This window comes from Echinops telfairi, unplaced genomic scaffold (assembly GCF_000313985.2).
Source record: "Echinops telfairi isolate 266 unplaced genomic scaffold, ASM31398v2 ScPeMD7_5592;HRSCAF=6446, whole genome shotgun sequence".
Lineage (NCBI taxonomy): Eukaryota > Metazoa > Chordata > Mammalia > Afrosoricida > Tenrecidae > Echinops > Echinops telfairi.
In genome coordinates, this window is record NW_022109491.1 from 42,255,466 (window position 1) to 42,271,063 (window position 15,598).

Genomic DNA, 15,598 nt, shown 5'->3' on the forward strand with positions numbered 1-15,598 from the left:
TCTCTTGGATGTGGAGCTGGACGATAATAAGTCTGTTCATTGAAATAAGGGAGGCTGATTCTATAACAGCGTGTCTGTCCTTTACTTGCCCCACAAATTCCTGATAGAACATCAGAAGACAGAAGAAACAAAGCTAATGCAGGGCTATGGAGTCCCATTGAGGACCTCCAATTGCAGTGCTATCTCCAATTTAGATCGTCTATACAATCAATACATTTATTAATATCACATTATAATCTTGGTCTAGCTCTGATTTTTATTAAATCGGCAGTCTACTTAATAAGATAGTAAGTCTGAGAACTCCATATTGGTAATGTATTTCATCAGATCTTTTTAAAAAATATTATTATTTACCTGCCATGGGAGTAGATGCATTTGTAATTCATCAAGGTTCTCATCAAAATAAAGTTCAGAGTATCTAAGGAATCCTGTATTGTGTAATTTAAAAATATGTTTACAAATTCTTTGCTACTCATGCAATCAAGAAGTGGCCTATGGTCCCTCCATTTGAAACAAGGAGAAATTCGGGAGAAACTTGTAACCAATAAGTAATGAGAGTGATGTTATGTGACTCCCAATACTAGGCTATAAAAGATGACACAGCTTCTACCTGCTCGTTAACTTGCGTTTGCGGTCATGGGCAATCATACAAGCAATCTGTAAACCAATCATCCCGTGAACAATTGCAAACTAGCCCGTAAGAAGCAGAGTCACTGAAACTTCAGGGGAGAGGGGTTGGGAGGCGGTGTCTGGAACAGAGAGAGAATAAGCTGACAGTTTAGCTCTTAGCTGCTACAGCCCCACAGTTTCATGCCAGTCACTGGCTGATTGCAACTTCTGAGACCCAGCACAATGATTCCCAAAGTGGGCCCTCCTCCTTCCCCCAGCGGGAGTGGGGACTGGAACAATCCAGGGGGACTGCAAGACCAGATACCTATATTTTATCTTTTATTGTGGACTATAGTGTAAAAGTTTTTCACTGCCAGGGGGCAGCTGGGTGATTTTTTTTTCTGCAAAAAGGGATGTTAGGGCAAATGAGTTTGGGAATATATGACCTTACATAACCCTCTCAGAATTTCAGATCCACAGAAATCAAGAAGTTTTCATATACATAGTAACTTCTATAACATTATATTTTAAATATATAAATATGTCTAATGTATACTATATCCTGTTATGTTGCATCTTGTATTATATCCCCTGTATGGAGCTTGTTATATCAACCCACTATTTCCATGTTGTTGTTTAATTTGTTTCACAGAAATTTTTAAGTAGAATGTTTATTTCTGCTAAATATGAGGCCAAAGTAATGGTATTTATGATAAATTCCAAAATTTACATTTACAGATAAATGGCATTTCCTATAAAAATAAATCCACTTTGAAAGAGATTTGTTTATAATCAGATTATCATTTTGGTATTTTTGTCTCCCCACATGGATCTGGGACTTTGGGCCTATGATTCTGCCTCTCTGGGTCCCTTGAAACAGAAGCTGTGTATTAAATGCTACATATTATTCTACCTTTCCATTAACTGCTTAGCTCATTACCTATTTGTACCACACAGCAGCTCTTTTACCATATCAAGTACCCCAGATGTTCGTATTACAGAATGACGTGAACTAATTTTTCAAATGATATCACTGTTTCCTTGTCCCTCCCCCTTTATCCTTCCCTGCTACATTGTTGCAGCTCCAAAGGCGTGGCTTACATGTGCATAATGTCAACACCGATTATGTGTGAAGTTTTTCTGACTATTTCGATTGCAGGATACCATCTTTAATATTATTTGAAAAGGATTTGCAAATTGTTTCCTAGTTGATAGCTGAGACCACCATTTTGAGACTTTGTCGAATGTCAGCTGGCACTCTCAGCATTTGCCAAGAAATTACCACAGGTTTTTATTTAGTGATTGATTTGCTAAATAAATTACTCACATTTCTTGTATAATTAAAAATTGTTTCACTGTATGTCATTTTTTAGTTTGTTTTTTTTTTAATTTTGTCAATTGTGTTCTTGACATTAAGCAATACTGCTTAGCCAAAGAGAACAATTTTGCTTACTTGTATTTTGGAATATTAGATTAGATTCTTCTCTTTAATTTAAGTTGATGGAATTCACAGATGAAATTACGAAACAAACACTGAAAACCATTTAAAGTTATTTACATTAAAATTTGACATTTTTCTTCTGACCTTTGTTGACTCTAAGATGCCATTGAAAGTCTTCCCTTCTGTGCTATGCAGACTCATAGCAGCACTCTGTGACAGAAAACAATAGTCTTATCGGCTTTCCAGGCCGCCATCTTTATGGAAATCAACGATCACATCTTTTCCTGCCTAGTAACTGGGAGTGTTAAATCAGCTGAGCATTTAACTCTTATGTCATCAGAGATCTTTGACTGTAAGAGGAGAACAACCCTATTTTATTATCTTTCCAAATGTAATGATATTTTTATGCAAAGGGTCCAAAGGAATGTCCTGATGATTGGTTTTACATGCCCACCTAAGTAAATAAATTAGGGAAAAAAATGAATCACCAATAATTTTTAGCCTGTATGTCTCCAGGAACCAATGTAAATGTCTAAAATAAAACAACAATTGCATGAAAAACGGTTAACTTCTCATATCTTCCCTTATTTTTGCATTTACAGATGTCATCCATACCGTAGGGCCAATTGCTAGAGGCCATATTAATAGTTCCCACAAGGAAGACCTTGCAAATTGCTATAAATCATCTCTGAAACTGGTAAAAGAAAATAACATCAGATCAGTTGTAAGTATTTTTATGTTCCTTGTATTTTGTTTTTTGTTAGCCTTTATATGCTTTTCTTGAAATTCGTACCGTTCCCCCCAAAGTGTAGACTTAAATGCAAAATAACATCTGCATGAATTTATGGGTGTAATTTTTCTGTAGATCTCAAGATACCATCTTTAATACTAAATATCCTTGATTCTAGAAACTATATTTAAAGACCTTAGCAAATTATGTGACTTACTAGTTATCATGACTTTACACTTTAGCAAGTCATGGTAGTTGATGATTTTTCATGATTTAAAACCACAGAATTTCAGAACTGGACATGTATCATCTACTTTCTTCTTTCTATTTTGCCAATATCTTTGGAAGAAGAAAAGATGGTGGCCACATGTTTAAACAAGGCAAACAGCATGAGTTTTTGAGTTACTAATAATGCACACTCAAAAACCAAATGAGCAAATTGATTGCCGTTGAACTCATTCCAATGCATAGTGAGCCTCTAGGAAAGGGCACAACTACCCCTGTGGGTTTCTGAGACTGGAACTCTTTACAGAAATAGAAAGCTCTGTCTTTCTCCCACAGAGAAGCTGGTGGTTTTGAACAGCTGACCTTGCTGTTTGAACTGCTGACATTGCTGTTGGCTGCTCATCATGTAACTCTCTACCACCAGGGCTCCTAATAATGCACATCATCCTCACTCTTCACCTCATTATGTTCCAAAGACCAGGAAGGCTGTGTGTGAAACCTGGTGTTATATGAAGACAGGATGACCAAATCATCTCATCCTCTCATCTGTACCGTGAACCCTTCAGAGGTCATTTGCCGCAGCTGCTTCTCCTTCTACACCTTACCACAAGAGAGCTCAGCATTCCCTACCATCCACAAAGGAGGCTGCAAGCGTTTCCAGAGCTAGGGTGGCCCAAGAACCAGCATTCACCCCATCCTTGTGGCCCTCTTTCTCTCCTATCTTTCCCATATTTTCAGGGTCATCCCCTCAATAACCCCAAAATGCTCTTGGTAAGTGTGTTGGGGACAAGGGCACTTTTGTCCATAGACAGAAAATCAAGGTGCCAAAAGGGGGTGCACAATACCTGTGCTCCTTACACCTACTCACAGGTCCTCAATGAGTGCCCCATGGCAATCACTGGGCAGTTCTGCTTACTCCAACCCTGTGCTTTTATGAGAATCAACAATCCAGCACTTCCACTGAGGCCTCAGTGGTCTCTGTGCTGCTGGACACTCAACCACTACTTTCAACCATTTCCACACAGCCTGCCTGCTCTCTCTATCTGTGCCTGCTCAAGAGAGGGCATTCATGAAGGGCTAGGAACTACAGAGGTGCTTGTCAGCTGACATGGGGTCCTATACGGCTGTCTCAGGGCTATCTCTGACAATGGTCCATTCCATTTTTTGTGGCTCTAAAGGGCTGGAAGCTCGGTTGCTACTGCCTTGGCTTCAGCCCCCATCTGCACTACCCAGCATCCTGGAGTGCAGTCTGGGTAGACTAGAGAAAACAAAATCATAAATACACATATGTTTCTAAGAAAGAGTTTATATACAAGATCTATTGAACATTGAGAAAACATCCCAGTCCAGTCCAGATCAAATCCATAAGTCTGATATTAACCCATATGTCCAATACCAATCTATAAAGTCCTTTTTGGACTCACAAAACAAATGCAATGATGCTGAAGGCAGGAAGATCACAGACCAGTGGGAAGTCATGTGGATCCAGTAGCATTGTAAGCATCTCAGCATTGTCAGGGGTCTCCACATGGCTTCTCCAGGTCCAGAGCTCTCAATGCCATCAGCATAGATCCATGTGTCTTGTCAGTAGAGAGTCTTTCAGGGAGTGAGCAGAGAGAGATTGTGTCTCCCACCTCCAATGAGGAAATACCAGAGTTCCCAGAATTCTCAGGCCATGCCCACACAGAGGCCTCATTGGCTATACAATGATTGACAGGCTAGACCCCACCCTTCACTCTTAATCTTCAAATTGACACCAAATTATGTAACTACTACAAGTACCCATTTCCTTCTCTCTGATGGTGAGATACAATGTAACAGGACCTTCCTTTCTATTTACACGCAGAGTCTACCAGTGAGTCTGGGATCTTTGCATTTGTTACTACCAGACATGCACTCTTAATGCACAAAATATTTGGATAATATTTTACTATGGTAAATAAGGACATTTGGATAATGAGATATTAAGTGAAGAGTAATTATATTTCAATTTCACTGTATATCGGTAAAATGCACCCAGTTTAATCTCTATGTACATGTATGAATGTGCTCTGTGTGAGTATATAAATACATAAATCCAGAAATGTGCTGAGATTTCTTTTTCTGATATTTACTTTGTGTATATTAACTTGAAAAATATAATTCTTTTAGATTTATTTTGCCTTACTAAACTGTGTATGTCACATCCTTTTTAAGTTTTATTAATTCAAAAAGAGGATAAAGAAAATGTGGACTTTATTTGTTTAACAGTAGGAGATGAAAAGAAATCACTTTTAGCTGGATTTAGAGGTATTTACTCATCTACTTTTATTTTTTAATATTTCCTACCTTTATTAAATTGTAATTACACAAGAACATAAAATTATGATAAAAATCAGACTATAAATATACAATATTAAATTGATTTTTCCAGGATATCTTGGCTCACTTAAAACTGTTCAAATTGTGGGTCAGGAAGATAGGTAAACATTTGACTTTTTAACAGATTCAATTAATCAGCTGGTTTGGGGAGCTTATGAAAGTAGTGGTTTAATTATTTGCATAAAGAGGCATTGAGAAGTAAACATGGATGTGTTCTGTACTCTGCATGCATGGTTATAATTATGAAGTGACTTTTTGAATGCTGCAATTGTGGATTTTTAAAAAAATCATAGTTTTTTTTTTTTGCTAACCAATTATTGCAGCCTTTGATTTTTTAAATTATTTCATTAGGACCTAATCCAGATTTCATACCATTTCATAGTTCAATCATATCAAACAGTGTTGTGCAATTGCTACCACAATCAATTTGAGAACATTTTCTTCATTCTTGTACTCCTTCATATCGGCCCCTCCTTCTCTCCCTATCTCTCTTGCTATACTGTGAGGAATCCTAATTCTACTTATTGACTCTATAGATTCATGCAACCTGGTTTTTACATACTGGAATACAGAAAAACACATAACAGAGAGTCAAAAAGGCTACCAACAGCCACAAAGTACAATAGAGATACGCCCCAGTAGGAAAAAACAAACAAACTAGAAAATATTAAAAACCAGGTAAAGCACAAAGTGTATCCAAAGGGCAATCCGATAACAAGGTTGTAATCATTCAAGTCAGCGTCATCACTTTCATCTACTGCAGTTCTCTTCCCAATGATACGGTCTTTTAAATTTTTGCACAATTATTCACAGGACTGGGGATTTCACCCTGAGATTTAAAAATAGTCTGTTTTCAAATGGATTGATATGTGAAATTCTGTTCCAAATGAGAGGAGAAAGCTGAATGTCACAGGAAACCAGTTGGGTATTTTGTTTGCTATAGGAAATCAAAACTGGTGTGCACATTCTAGAAAAATATTAAATTTTTGTCAATTTGGTTATTAATTTATTTTAGAAAGCAAGAGACTTACAAAAAAAAGAAAATGGCTAGCTATAGATGTTTCTTCACTAATAAATGTGATGGCATTCTCTGGCAATTTGTTTTTAAAAGTCAAGAGCAAACAAGAGAAGGCCTATTAGAAAAAGGGGAAAAGTTATAACCTAGTAGCCCAGAAAAGGAAACATCCTTAACTATGGACATCTTCAAATAGACTTATTTGTTGTCATGATGTATTGGGTAACCAAAACAAAGTACAAACCAAGCTCACGGCCATGAGACTGATTCTGAATCACAGAGGTCCTGTAGAAATTATCGGGTTAACCTTATGCTCTATAGGAATTATCTCTCAAAACCAAATGTATTTCCAGCAAGTCAACTTATAGGTAAGTCATATTAACTTTCCTTCCTTTTTTGTTTTAAAAGATCATTTTATTGGGGGCCTTACAGCTCTTATAACAATCCAATAGCATTTGTATCAAGCATATGTGTACCTATGTTTCCATCATCATTTTCCCCACATTTACTTTCTATTTGAACCCTTGGTACAGCTCCCCTTCTTTCACCCCCTCCCATGCTCATGACCCCATGATAAATGGTAAATTATTATTATTTTCATAATTTACGCTGACCACTGTCTCCCTTCACCCATATGTCTGTTGTCTCATGACCCCACGATAAATGATAAATTATTATTATTTTCATAACTTACGCTGACCAGTCTCCCTTCACCCATATTTCTATTGTTTGTCCCCCTGTTGGGTGGGGGGAGGGGCTTATGCATAGATCATTGTGATTGGTTCCCCTTTCCTCCCCTCTTTTCCCTACCTTCCCCTTACCTTCCTTGTATCGCTACCCCCATTTCTGTTCCTGAGGGGTTTATCTGACTGTTGTTATCTGTACCAGTGTACATGCTGCAGTCTAGACAGAACTGAAAGTCAGGACTGAGGTCATGATAGTGGGGGGTGAGGAAGCCTCAAAGAACCAGAGGAATATTGTGTGTTTCATCAATGCTATGCTGTGCCATGGTTGACTCTTCCCTTCCTTGTGACCCTTCTATAGGGGAAGTCTTATTGTCTTCAGATAGGTTTGGAATCTCTGCTCCAACCCTCGTTGTCAGTCTCAACATATGTTTAGGTTATATTACCTTTCAGGATGGCCTGAAGACAGTATTATCTTAACATCTTTGAAAGGAGCCCTGGTGTTAATTGCAAGGTCAGCAGTTTGAATTCACGAGCTGATCAGTTTGAGAAAGGTGAGACTTTCTGATGCTATAAAAATCTGTAGCCTTGGAAACCCACAGGGCCTTTACTACTGTCTCACCGGGTCATTCTGTGCACCTCAGTGCTCCAAGTGACATATATGTAGCAGATGCACCCAACGCAATGTGTCATCTGATCTCTTCACTGTTGCTTCCATGAGCATTGATCGTGGATCAAAGCAAGGTGAAATTCTTGAAATCTTCAGTCTTTTCTCTATTTATCATGATATTACTCACTGGTCCAGATGTGAGGATTTGGGTTTTCTTTACATTGAGTTTTATTCAGTACTGAAGAGTACAATCTTTGATCTTTATCAGCAAATGCTTCAAGCCCTCTTCATTTTCAGCAAGCAAGGTTGTGTCATTTGCACATAAGGAATTGTTAATAAGCTTTCCTCCAATCCTGATTTTGTATTTTTCTTCATATAATTCAGCTTCCCTGAACTATAGTGCCAATATGCCAGAACAGGATAAACAGAGAAAAGGTAGAAATTTTTAAGGATTTCATTTGAGTTGGTGCACAATCCGTGCTCTTGGAAGCAGCAGCCCCTAAATCAAATGATATATTGCATTGGGGAAAATATGCAAAATACATCCTTAAAGTGTTTAAAAGAAAGAAAGAAAACAAAGGTATCCCCTAAAGGACTAAGGTGTACCTGCCATATTATGACAGTATAATAGCCCCAGGCATGTGAAGGTGAATAATGAATAAGAAAGACCAAAAAACGTTCAAATTATGGTGTTGAAGAATATTCAACATGCCGAGCACTGCCAGAAAAAGAACAAACTCATGCTGAAAGAAGCACAGCCAAAGTGCTTTCGGGAGTGAGGATGGTGAGATGCTGTACCATGTATCTTGGCAATGTCTACAGGAATGGCTCTTCCCCTGAGAAAGACTCTTGGTAGAGAATCCTGTAAAAGAAAGCCTTGCCGACATGATTAACCTAACGGGCTTCAACAAAAGCCCACTGTGAGATAGGATCGGGCAGTGTTTTGTTCTGTAGCATGGTCTGAATGAGATGCCACTGACTTGAGAGTACCTAACAACCAAATGAAAACACTTCATTTTTTACTAACAACTAGCACACAGCGAGTAAGGTACAGCATTAGCATACTCAAAGTCTAGACCTCATCCACTGAGCACTTACCCTGTGTCTGTTCCTGTGTCACTTTTCACATTATTTTACATTCTTTTGCTGTTTGGATAACCTTGCAGTCTTTATTGTACATTTGATGATATGACACTAGTAGGACATAAAAACAAAATTTACCCATTGAAAATACCAGACAAATATCAAGTTCTATTCCTATTCTCTTTTTTAATGGTAGATCTTCTATTTATTTTCTTCCCTTTTACTGTATCTAGCATTCTATACTCTCTAGTTATAGCACACGCAAAACTCAAACTTCCTGGCCCGCACCGCCTTCACTTGAGCCTGGCTCTACTCTACAGTCATCCCCAAGACCCACATTTCCTTGGCTTGCAGGATGCCAAGATGGCGTTTCTTAGGTCTCTGTGCAGAGACTCCTCTCCCTGTTGTGTTTTCACTGGGTTTGGGCTGCTTATGCCACTCCCTTCTAGGACTGAGCTTGCCATGTACCAAGGCGTACTTTCTAGACCAACTTTTTTTGTATTTTCTGCTCACCACATCTTCACCAGTGATTGTCGATTTGCAAACCAGACCTCATCTTCTGGGCTCAATGGGATGACGATATTCTGCAAACCCCCCTTCTCACAGGATACTAACTTTTACTTGAATCAGTGTCCTTTTGTCCTTCTATTTGATGACTAGAGTTCCATATTTGCTTGTTTTCATCTACGTTAGTCGAGGAGGCTCACAGTGTGCAGCTGCTTAGTTGCTTTCCTGGTGCAGCTTTGAGGACTTTCTACTTCATGAAAAACCCTATGTCTTGCATGGTATTAAACAATAATAATGATGAATTTCCATGAAATCAAGGTTATTTGAGGAAGTTTAGATGCTTGATTATCTTTGAATTCATATTTTATACTATAGGCTTTATTGTGTGGAAGTCACTATAGATTCAGATACAGATGTTTGATATAAAATGCGTGTTTATTAACATGGAAATAGCACTTAACATGATCTGAGGCCAAATAATATCTTTCATAAGGCATCATACCAAACTGGGTTAGTTTGGAGTGTACTACTGCTGCCAGGAAACCGAGGGGTCTAGAGCTATCTGTTCCTATTTTAGCCAAAGACAGAGACCAAGTCGGTCTGCGGAAGTCTGAGTTTATTTCTGCAAGCATGTGACAGAAGGGAACAGTAGGGTTTGCTACTTCCAAACTACTTTGAAAATTCACTGACAATCAAGAAAATTACGTACCTCAAAATATATGGCAAAACAGACCTTGAAACAAGCCTAGACAATAAGTTTTACAAAGCTTAGGACCTCAAATGATGGGACAAAGGGAGCTAGTTTCACAGGAAAATCATCTACATTTCCCTAGGAGATTATTAGACCATCAATTGATATCCACTTGTCTCCAGTAGTTATCAGACATCCATTACTTATCTACATGGTCTTACTTGTCTCCTAAGTTAGAACTTTCTAATTGAACTTCACAGGGATTTCCACTGCAAGGGAGGGGACTGTTTTTTTTTAATATTTAACAAACTAGATCTTTAAAAATATTTTATATTACTAGTATTTGATTAACACTCTCACCTCTATCATTATTATTATTTGTACTTTGGGGGCTACATAACTTTAATTTTCAAGGTGGCTCCATTGCTTTTTAAGATTCTAAAGAGATCTTGTGCAGAAGATTCCCCAAAACAACACATTTTATTTTCTGATTGCTGCTTCCATGATCATTCAGTCTTTTTTTTATCATTTTATTGGAGGCTCTTATAGCTCTTATCATAATCCATACATATATCCATTGTGTCAAGCACTTTTGGACATATGTTCCCATCATAATTTTCACAATAGTTTCTTTTTACTTAAGCCCTTGGTATCAGCTCCTCCCCCTATCATTATTTCATGATGGCTTTTGACTCAGAAACAAATTATTATAGTTTTCAGCATATATGAAATATGGCTATAAGTAATAAAAATTACTACTAGCATTGTTAATAATATCATGTCTATAATTACTAATGTCATTATTAATATTACCAACTCATTTTTGCATTTACAATATTTGTCAAAGACCCTAGGACAGATGTTATTGCTCAGTACTTGATTGTATGAAGTTATATTAAATATGTCACTATATATCACTGTCATAAATTTTATGGTTACTTTTTAATTTTCAAAATATAATCTCATCCTATTATAATTTCAGTTACTATGTGTCGTTTTGCAGAAAAGCAACAAAAATTAATAATCAGAACATATTTAAGTTGGGGTAGTTATTAGGTTAAAAAAAAAACAAGCAAGCAAAACAAATGGTAAATACCATAATGGGATATAGTACTTTATTGACCCTTATCAGTTAGACTATACTGTAGTAACAAAGACCTTTATAATCATTACTATTTTAACCCAATAAAGCATACTTGTTATTCATCACCTGGTTTAAAAAACATTTCTAAGGGATTCTGTTCTATAGTTATTTGGGATCTCTCATTCAGAAACATTTCGCTATCTGGCAGCTATACTATATGGGACTTAAAACCCCAATTAAATAACAAGTAATTTGCAAAGTCATGCGTGTAAGTTACTGACTCAACCCAGAAGTAACACATATCATTTCTTCTCCCATGGCCTTGGCCCCAACTCTTCACATACTCCCCCCCACCACCAAACAAAAAAACAAATCAAACTGCAAGTGAGTCAATACTGACTCATAGTGACCCTATCACTATGAGTAGGGTAGAACTGCCCCCTGTAAATTTCTGAGTAGAAAGCCCCGTCCTTCCCCCACAGAGCAGCTGACTGCCGAGCTTGCATTTAGGCAGAACAGGTATGCACTCTGCCACCAGAGATCCTCTACCTGCACAAGGGCAAGAGAAATGTCTAAAGAACCAGATTGATCAAACAAGCACTTATGAGATGTTGAAAAACTTCTTTAGAGAAGTTATCCTAAAGTATGTCCAATCCCTGTGCTGTAATTCTAAAGCCTTCGGTGTAACAGGCAAAAATAGCTGTGTTCATTGTCTTATTTATCTAGTACTGCTATCACAGAAATAACATAATTAGATGGCTCTAACAATCGACTTTTCTTACAGTTTGGGATTCTAGATGTCTGAATTCAGAGATTTGGCTCTAGGGTAAGGCTTATTCCTTCTGTTGTCTCTACAAATAAATCCTTAACTCTCCGGCCTCTCTTTTGTGGTTCTTAGGAGATCTCAGAGGGCTGAAGGTGAGGCTGTCCCCATAGCCACAGGCACAGTTCTACTCTGTCCTAGAGGGGTGCTGTGAGTCAGAATCCACTCCGTGGGAGTGGGAGATCTCATGTTACATCTCATTGCCCTTAAATATGAATAAGTTATGATGGTCAAGCACTGTTCTTCATTTAAGGTTTCTTTAAAAATGCAAACTTTTGGGGTATCCGTAGGTAATTAATTTCTTCTATCTTAACATGAAGAACTTAATCAATGGCTCCCTTTAACAGGATAAATTAGAAGACAGAAAAAGTACTGAGCATCTCAATTTTGGGAAGGAGGAGCATTGCAAAGGATTCCTCCTCTCAAGGGAAGTTATGAGATGCAGAAAGCAGAATAGGGGGACAAATGCACATTGCTTACCTCTCATTTAGTATGCCCTGAAAAAAAGAAAAATATCTTTTAAGAAAGAGAAGGGAGAATGTGATAGACACATAGACAGCAAATAACATAGTGATTTGTGTGTCGGCTGTGCCATGGTTAACAATCTCTCATTAATAATCTAGTTGGAGCTTAAATTTTTTCCTCTATCCCATTCTTATTTTTGACTTTTTTTCTCAAATATGTTTGTTTTCAGTTGCAAAATAATAAAATAAACTAGTCAATAGATTTAATGATATGTTACACAGTTACATTGCTTTTTTTATGAATGAATGTTTATGAATGAACTATTATGAATGAAATTTACTGATACTAAAGAATGTTTTATTTGAGATTAAAATCATGTTTCCTCTTCCAATTTTACCATTAAAAAAATATAAACTAAGGTATCTGACCAATCTGCTTCTGAGTTTACAGAAGACACTTGCAATTTATCAAAAATCAAATTCACTTATTTTCCTCTAAATGAGTTCATATTCTAAAAATGCACAAATTTATTTTTATAAACATTCTTCACAACTTTAAGAATGTCATTTCCAATATAGGCAAAGTCCAAGGCTCCATGTATATGGAATGATCTGAAAAATAAGGAACTGTAAATAGGAATTGAAAAAAGAAAGTTGGAAAAATGTGTTTTATTTCAGGAAAACCTTGGGAAAGATAGAGTTAGATATGAAAAAATGAACCCAGGGAGGTCATATGAAAGAGACAAGCTCACATCACCGCATGTAAGCAGAACTGTCACGAGAACACTTCCTTGAGGACATCTTCCCGCCCACTCCGACTGCCCTCTGCTTGGCCCGAGGTAACCTGTTTTAATATCACAATAGAACACAGGTTTGAAAGTGTCCCTAGAGCAATTCTTATTTAAACGAATCCTCTCTCCTGATCAGAAGAGGCTGGAAGTCTTTCTCTCAGGGCCAGCAGTGTTCATTTTCCAGCCCTGAGCCCCAGGAATGAGAAAATACAACAGGGAGCCTGAAGCTTGACCTAAATATACTTTTGTTTACTTCTGTCAATACCACTTAGTGAAATAGGTATTTTAACTTGCTTTTTCTTCTGCTTTCTATATTCTGCCCTCCCTGAATAATATAAACGACGCTTGGCCAGGGAAGACAGGCCTGCAGCCTGGTGGAAAGTTCCTTTTGAGCATATCCCACTGCAGTCCAGGCTAGCCTGACATTAAACGCTTCAATAATTCAAACTGGACATTGTAACGGTCTCCTTTTCTCCAAACCCACAACCGTAGAGCTACAGTGTCCTAGTCAGTCTAGTTGAAAGCAAGCATCTGCATCTTTTCTGGGGCCATCGTGTGTCTTGAAAAGCATTAGTAGGATATTTTTCACTTGGTTCTACAGTAAAAAGAGACCCAAAATGCACATGTGTTTTATACTGATCCACTTATTAAGTATTAAAGAGGACAAAGGAAAAGATAAATAATCCCATCAGTGTGAAGTCACAATAGTTTTCAAGTTTTCACAGCCACATGGCCAAATTAGAAAGCATAGAAAACAAAGGAAATTCATCACAAAATCATAATTGGTGGCCGTGTTAGGCAGGTTCTCTAGAGAAACAAAACCAGGACACATGAATATATAGCTATATATATAACCGTATATATAGAGATATATACGGTTAGGTTTATACAGTGAGAAGGAATATAACAGGTAATTAGTCCACACTGCAGTACAGATCTCTTACTTCAATCCACTTTCATGGAACAGCTGCAAATCACACATGGGCTGCTGGGTCTAAGGTCAAGGAAGCAGACAGAGGAGTCATCCCTCTGGCAAGACAGGAAGATTCTGCCCACAGGCAGCAAACAGCAGGGTGGGTCAGCAACAGTCAGTTAGCTCAGGAGCTCAGTGAAGCAGGCCCTAATGGGTTATCGAACTCAAGCAATGACCATATTTTCCAAATATTTTTCCTTCCTTTGTGTTTTCAAAATTTCCATTTCAATCCCCCATAATTATAAAGGTATATTGATGGTATGTTGTATCAATTTCAAGGTAAGATGTTGGTAATATGTTTTAGTCCTTGCACCACTAGCTTTAGTGATTTAGCTAATCCTTAGGATGTGGATGTTTATGCATTCCATTTCATTTTTAATGGCTCCCAATCTTTCTAAATTCATACTTTGTATATTCCAAGTTCAAATTATCAATTGATACTTGGAGCTGAGTCTTTTCATTTTGAGTAGTGCCCTAGTCTCACAAGTTTTAAATCTAGTGCTTAGAATTTAAGCTCTAATGCAATGATTCACTTTTAAAGGTGCTTTACATGAAGTATGCTTTCGATAATTTCCATACAGATGAAAATCTTGGGATGATCTCCCATGTATGTGTAGAATGAAGGCATGAAAGGAAAATCCATATAGAGCAAGGGCTGTTAAATGAAAATCAATAATATCAGTTGTGTTATTAATAGCTATATTGTAGAGGATCACATGGATATTGTCATATATCATATCACTTTTATTCTTTTGTTTAAGATAGCATAGAAATCTACCATAAGAATTTATGTAAGTTATTTTTGACTCCCATTTCTATGTTGTTCAGAATGTGATCTTAAATTCAAAAATGGCAATTTACTCTACCAATATGTTCATATTTAGGAATCTGATGCCTACCATTCAAAGAGGATTACAGTAATTTCTTGTCTCAGCATAAATCATAAGGCATAGATTCAGAGTTATGAATGATATTGTGCATTCAGAAAAACTTAATTGAAGAAACATAGTGTACCAAATTTGACATAATTTATACAAAAATTGTGAGAATAAAATTGATGTTATTTATAAGACAGACAATGAGAACTCTCTCTGTGTTTTCTCACCTTCCTCCTACCTGGGACTCTGTGTCTAGCCTGCTATTGGCTACTTCAATGGACGACCTGTCATGTTCCCACGGATCATGGATCTAGGGAACTTTGTACCTATTGACCTATGATCTCCTGGATTCCTGCTCTACCTTTCAGCATCGTTGGCCTGCAGCAACATGAGTCTGAAGAGGGCTTTGGCTAGCATCAGACCCATGGATTTGAGTTGGACTGAGTTCAGATGGGTTCTCGTATTACTGCTTCATATGAAGTTCTTTCTTATACAGATACATGAGACTAACTGACTTTGTTTCTCTAGACAACCTAGTCTGACACAATTTGGTAACCAATAAGAGTGTGGTTTGAGAGAAATAAGTGATAAAGAGGAGGAGTGAATTCTTATCTAACCTCTGTCTGATGA

At 37.4% G+C, this 15,598-nt stretch overlaps 1 protein-coding gene across 1 annotated transcript in view; it reads left to right on the forward strand.

Moving 5' to 3' along the window:
* MACROD2 (mono-ADP ribosylhydrolase 2) overlaps positions 1 to 15,598 on the forward strand; it is a 1,581,126-nt gene that overhangs the window by 1,228,061 nt on the left and 337,467 nt on the right. Inside the window, exon 4 of the mRNA XM_045295172.1 lies at positions 2,653 to 2,774. Coding sequence (XP_045151107.1) covers positions 2,653 to 2,774 — 122 coding nt within the window. The remainder of the gene's footprint in view (positions 1 to 2,652; positions 2,775 to 15,598) is intronic.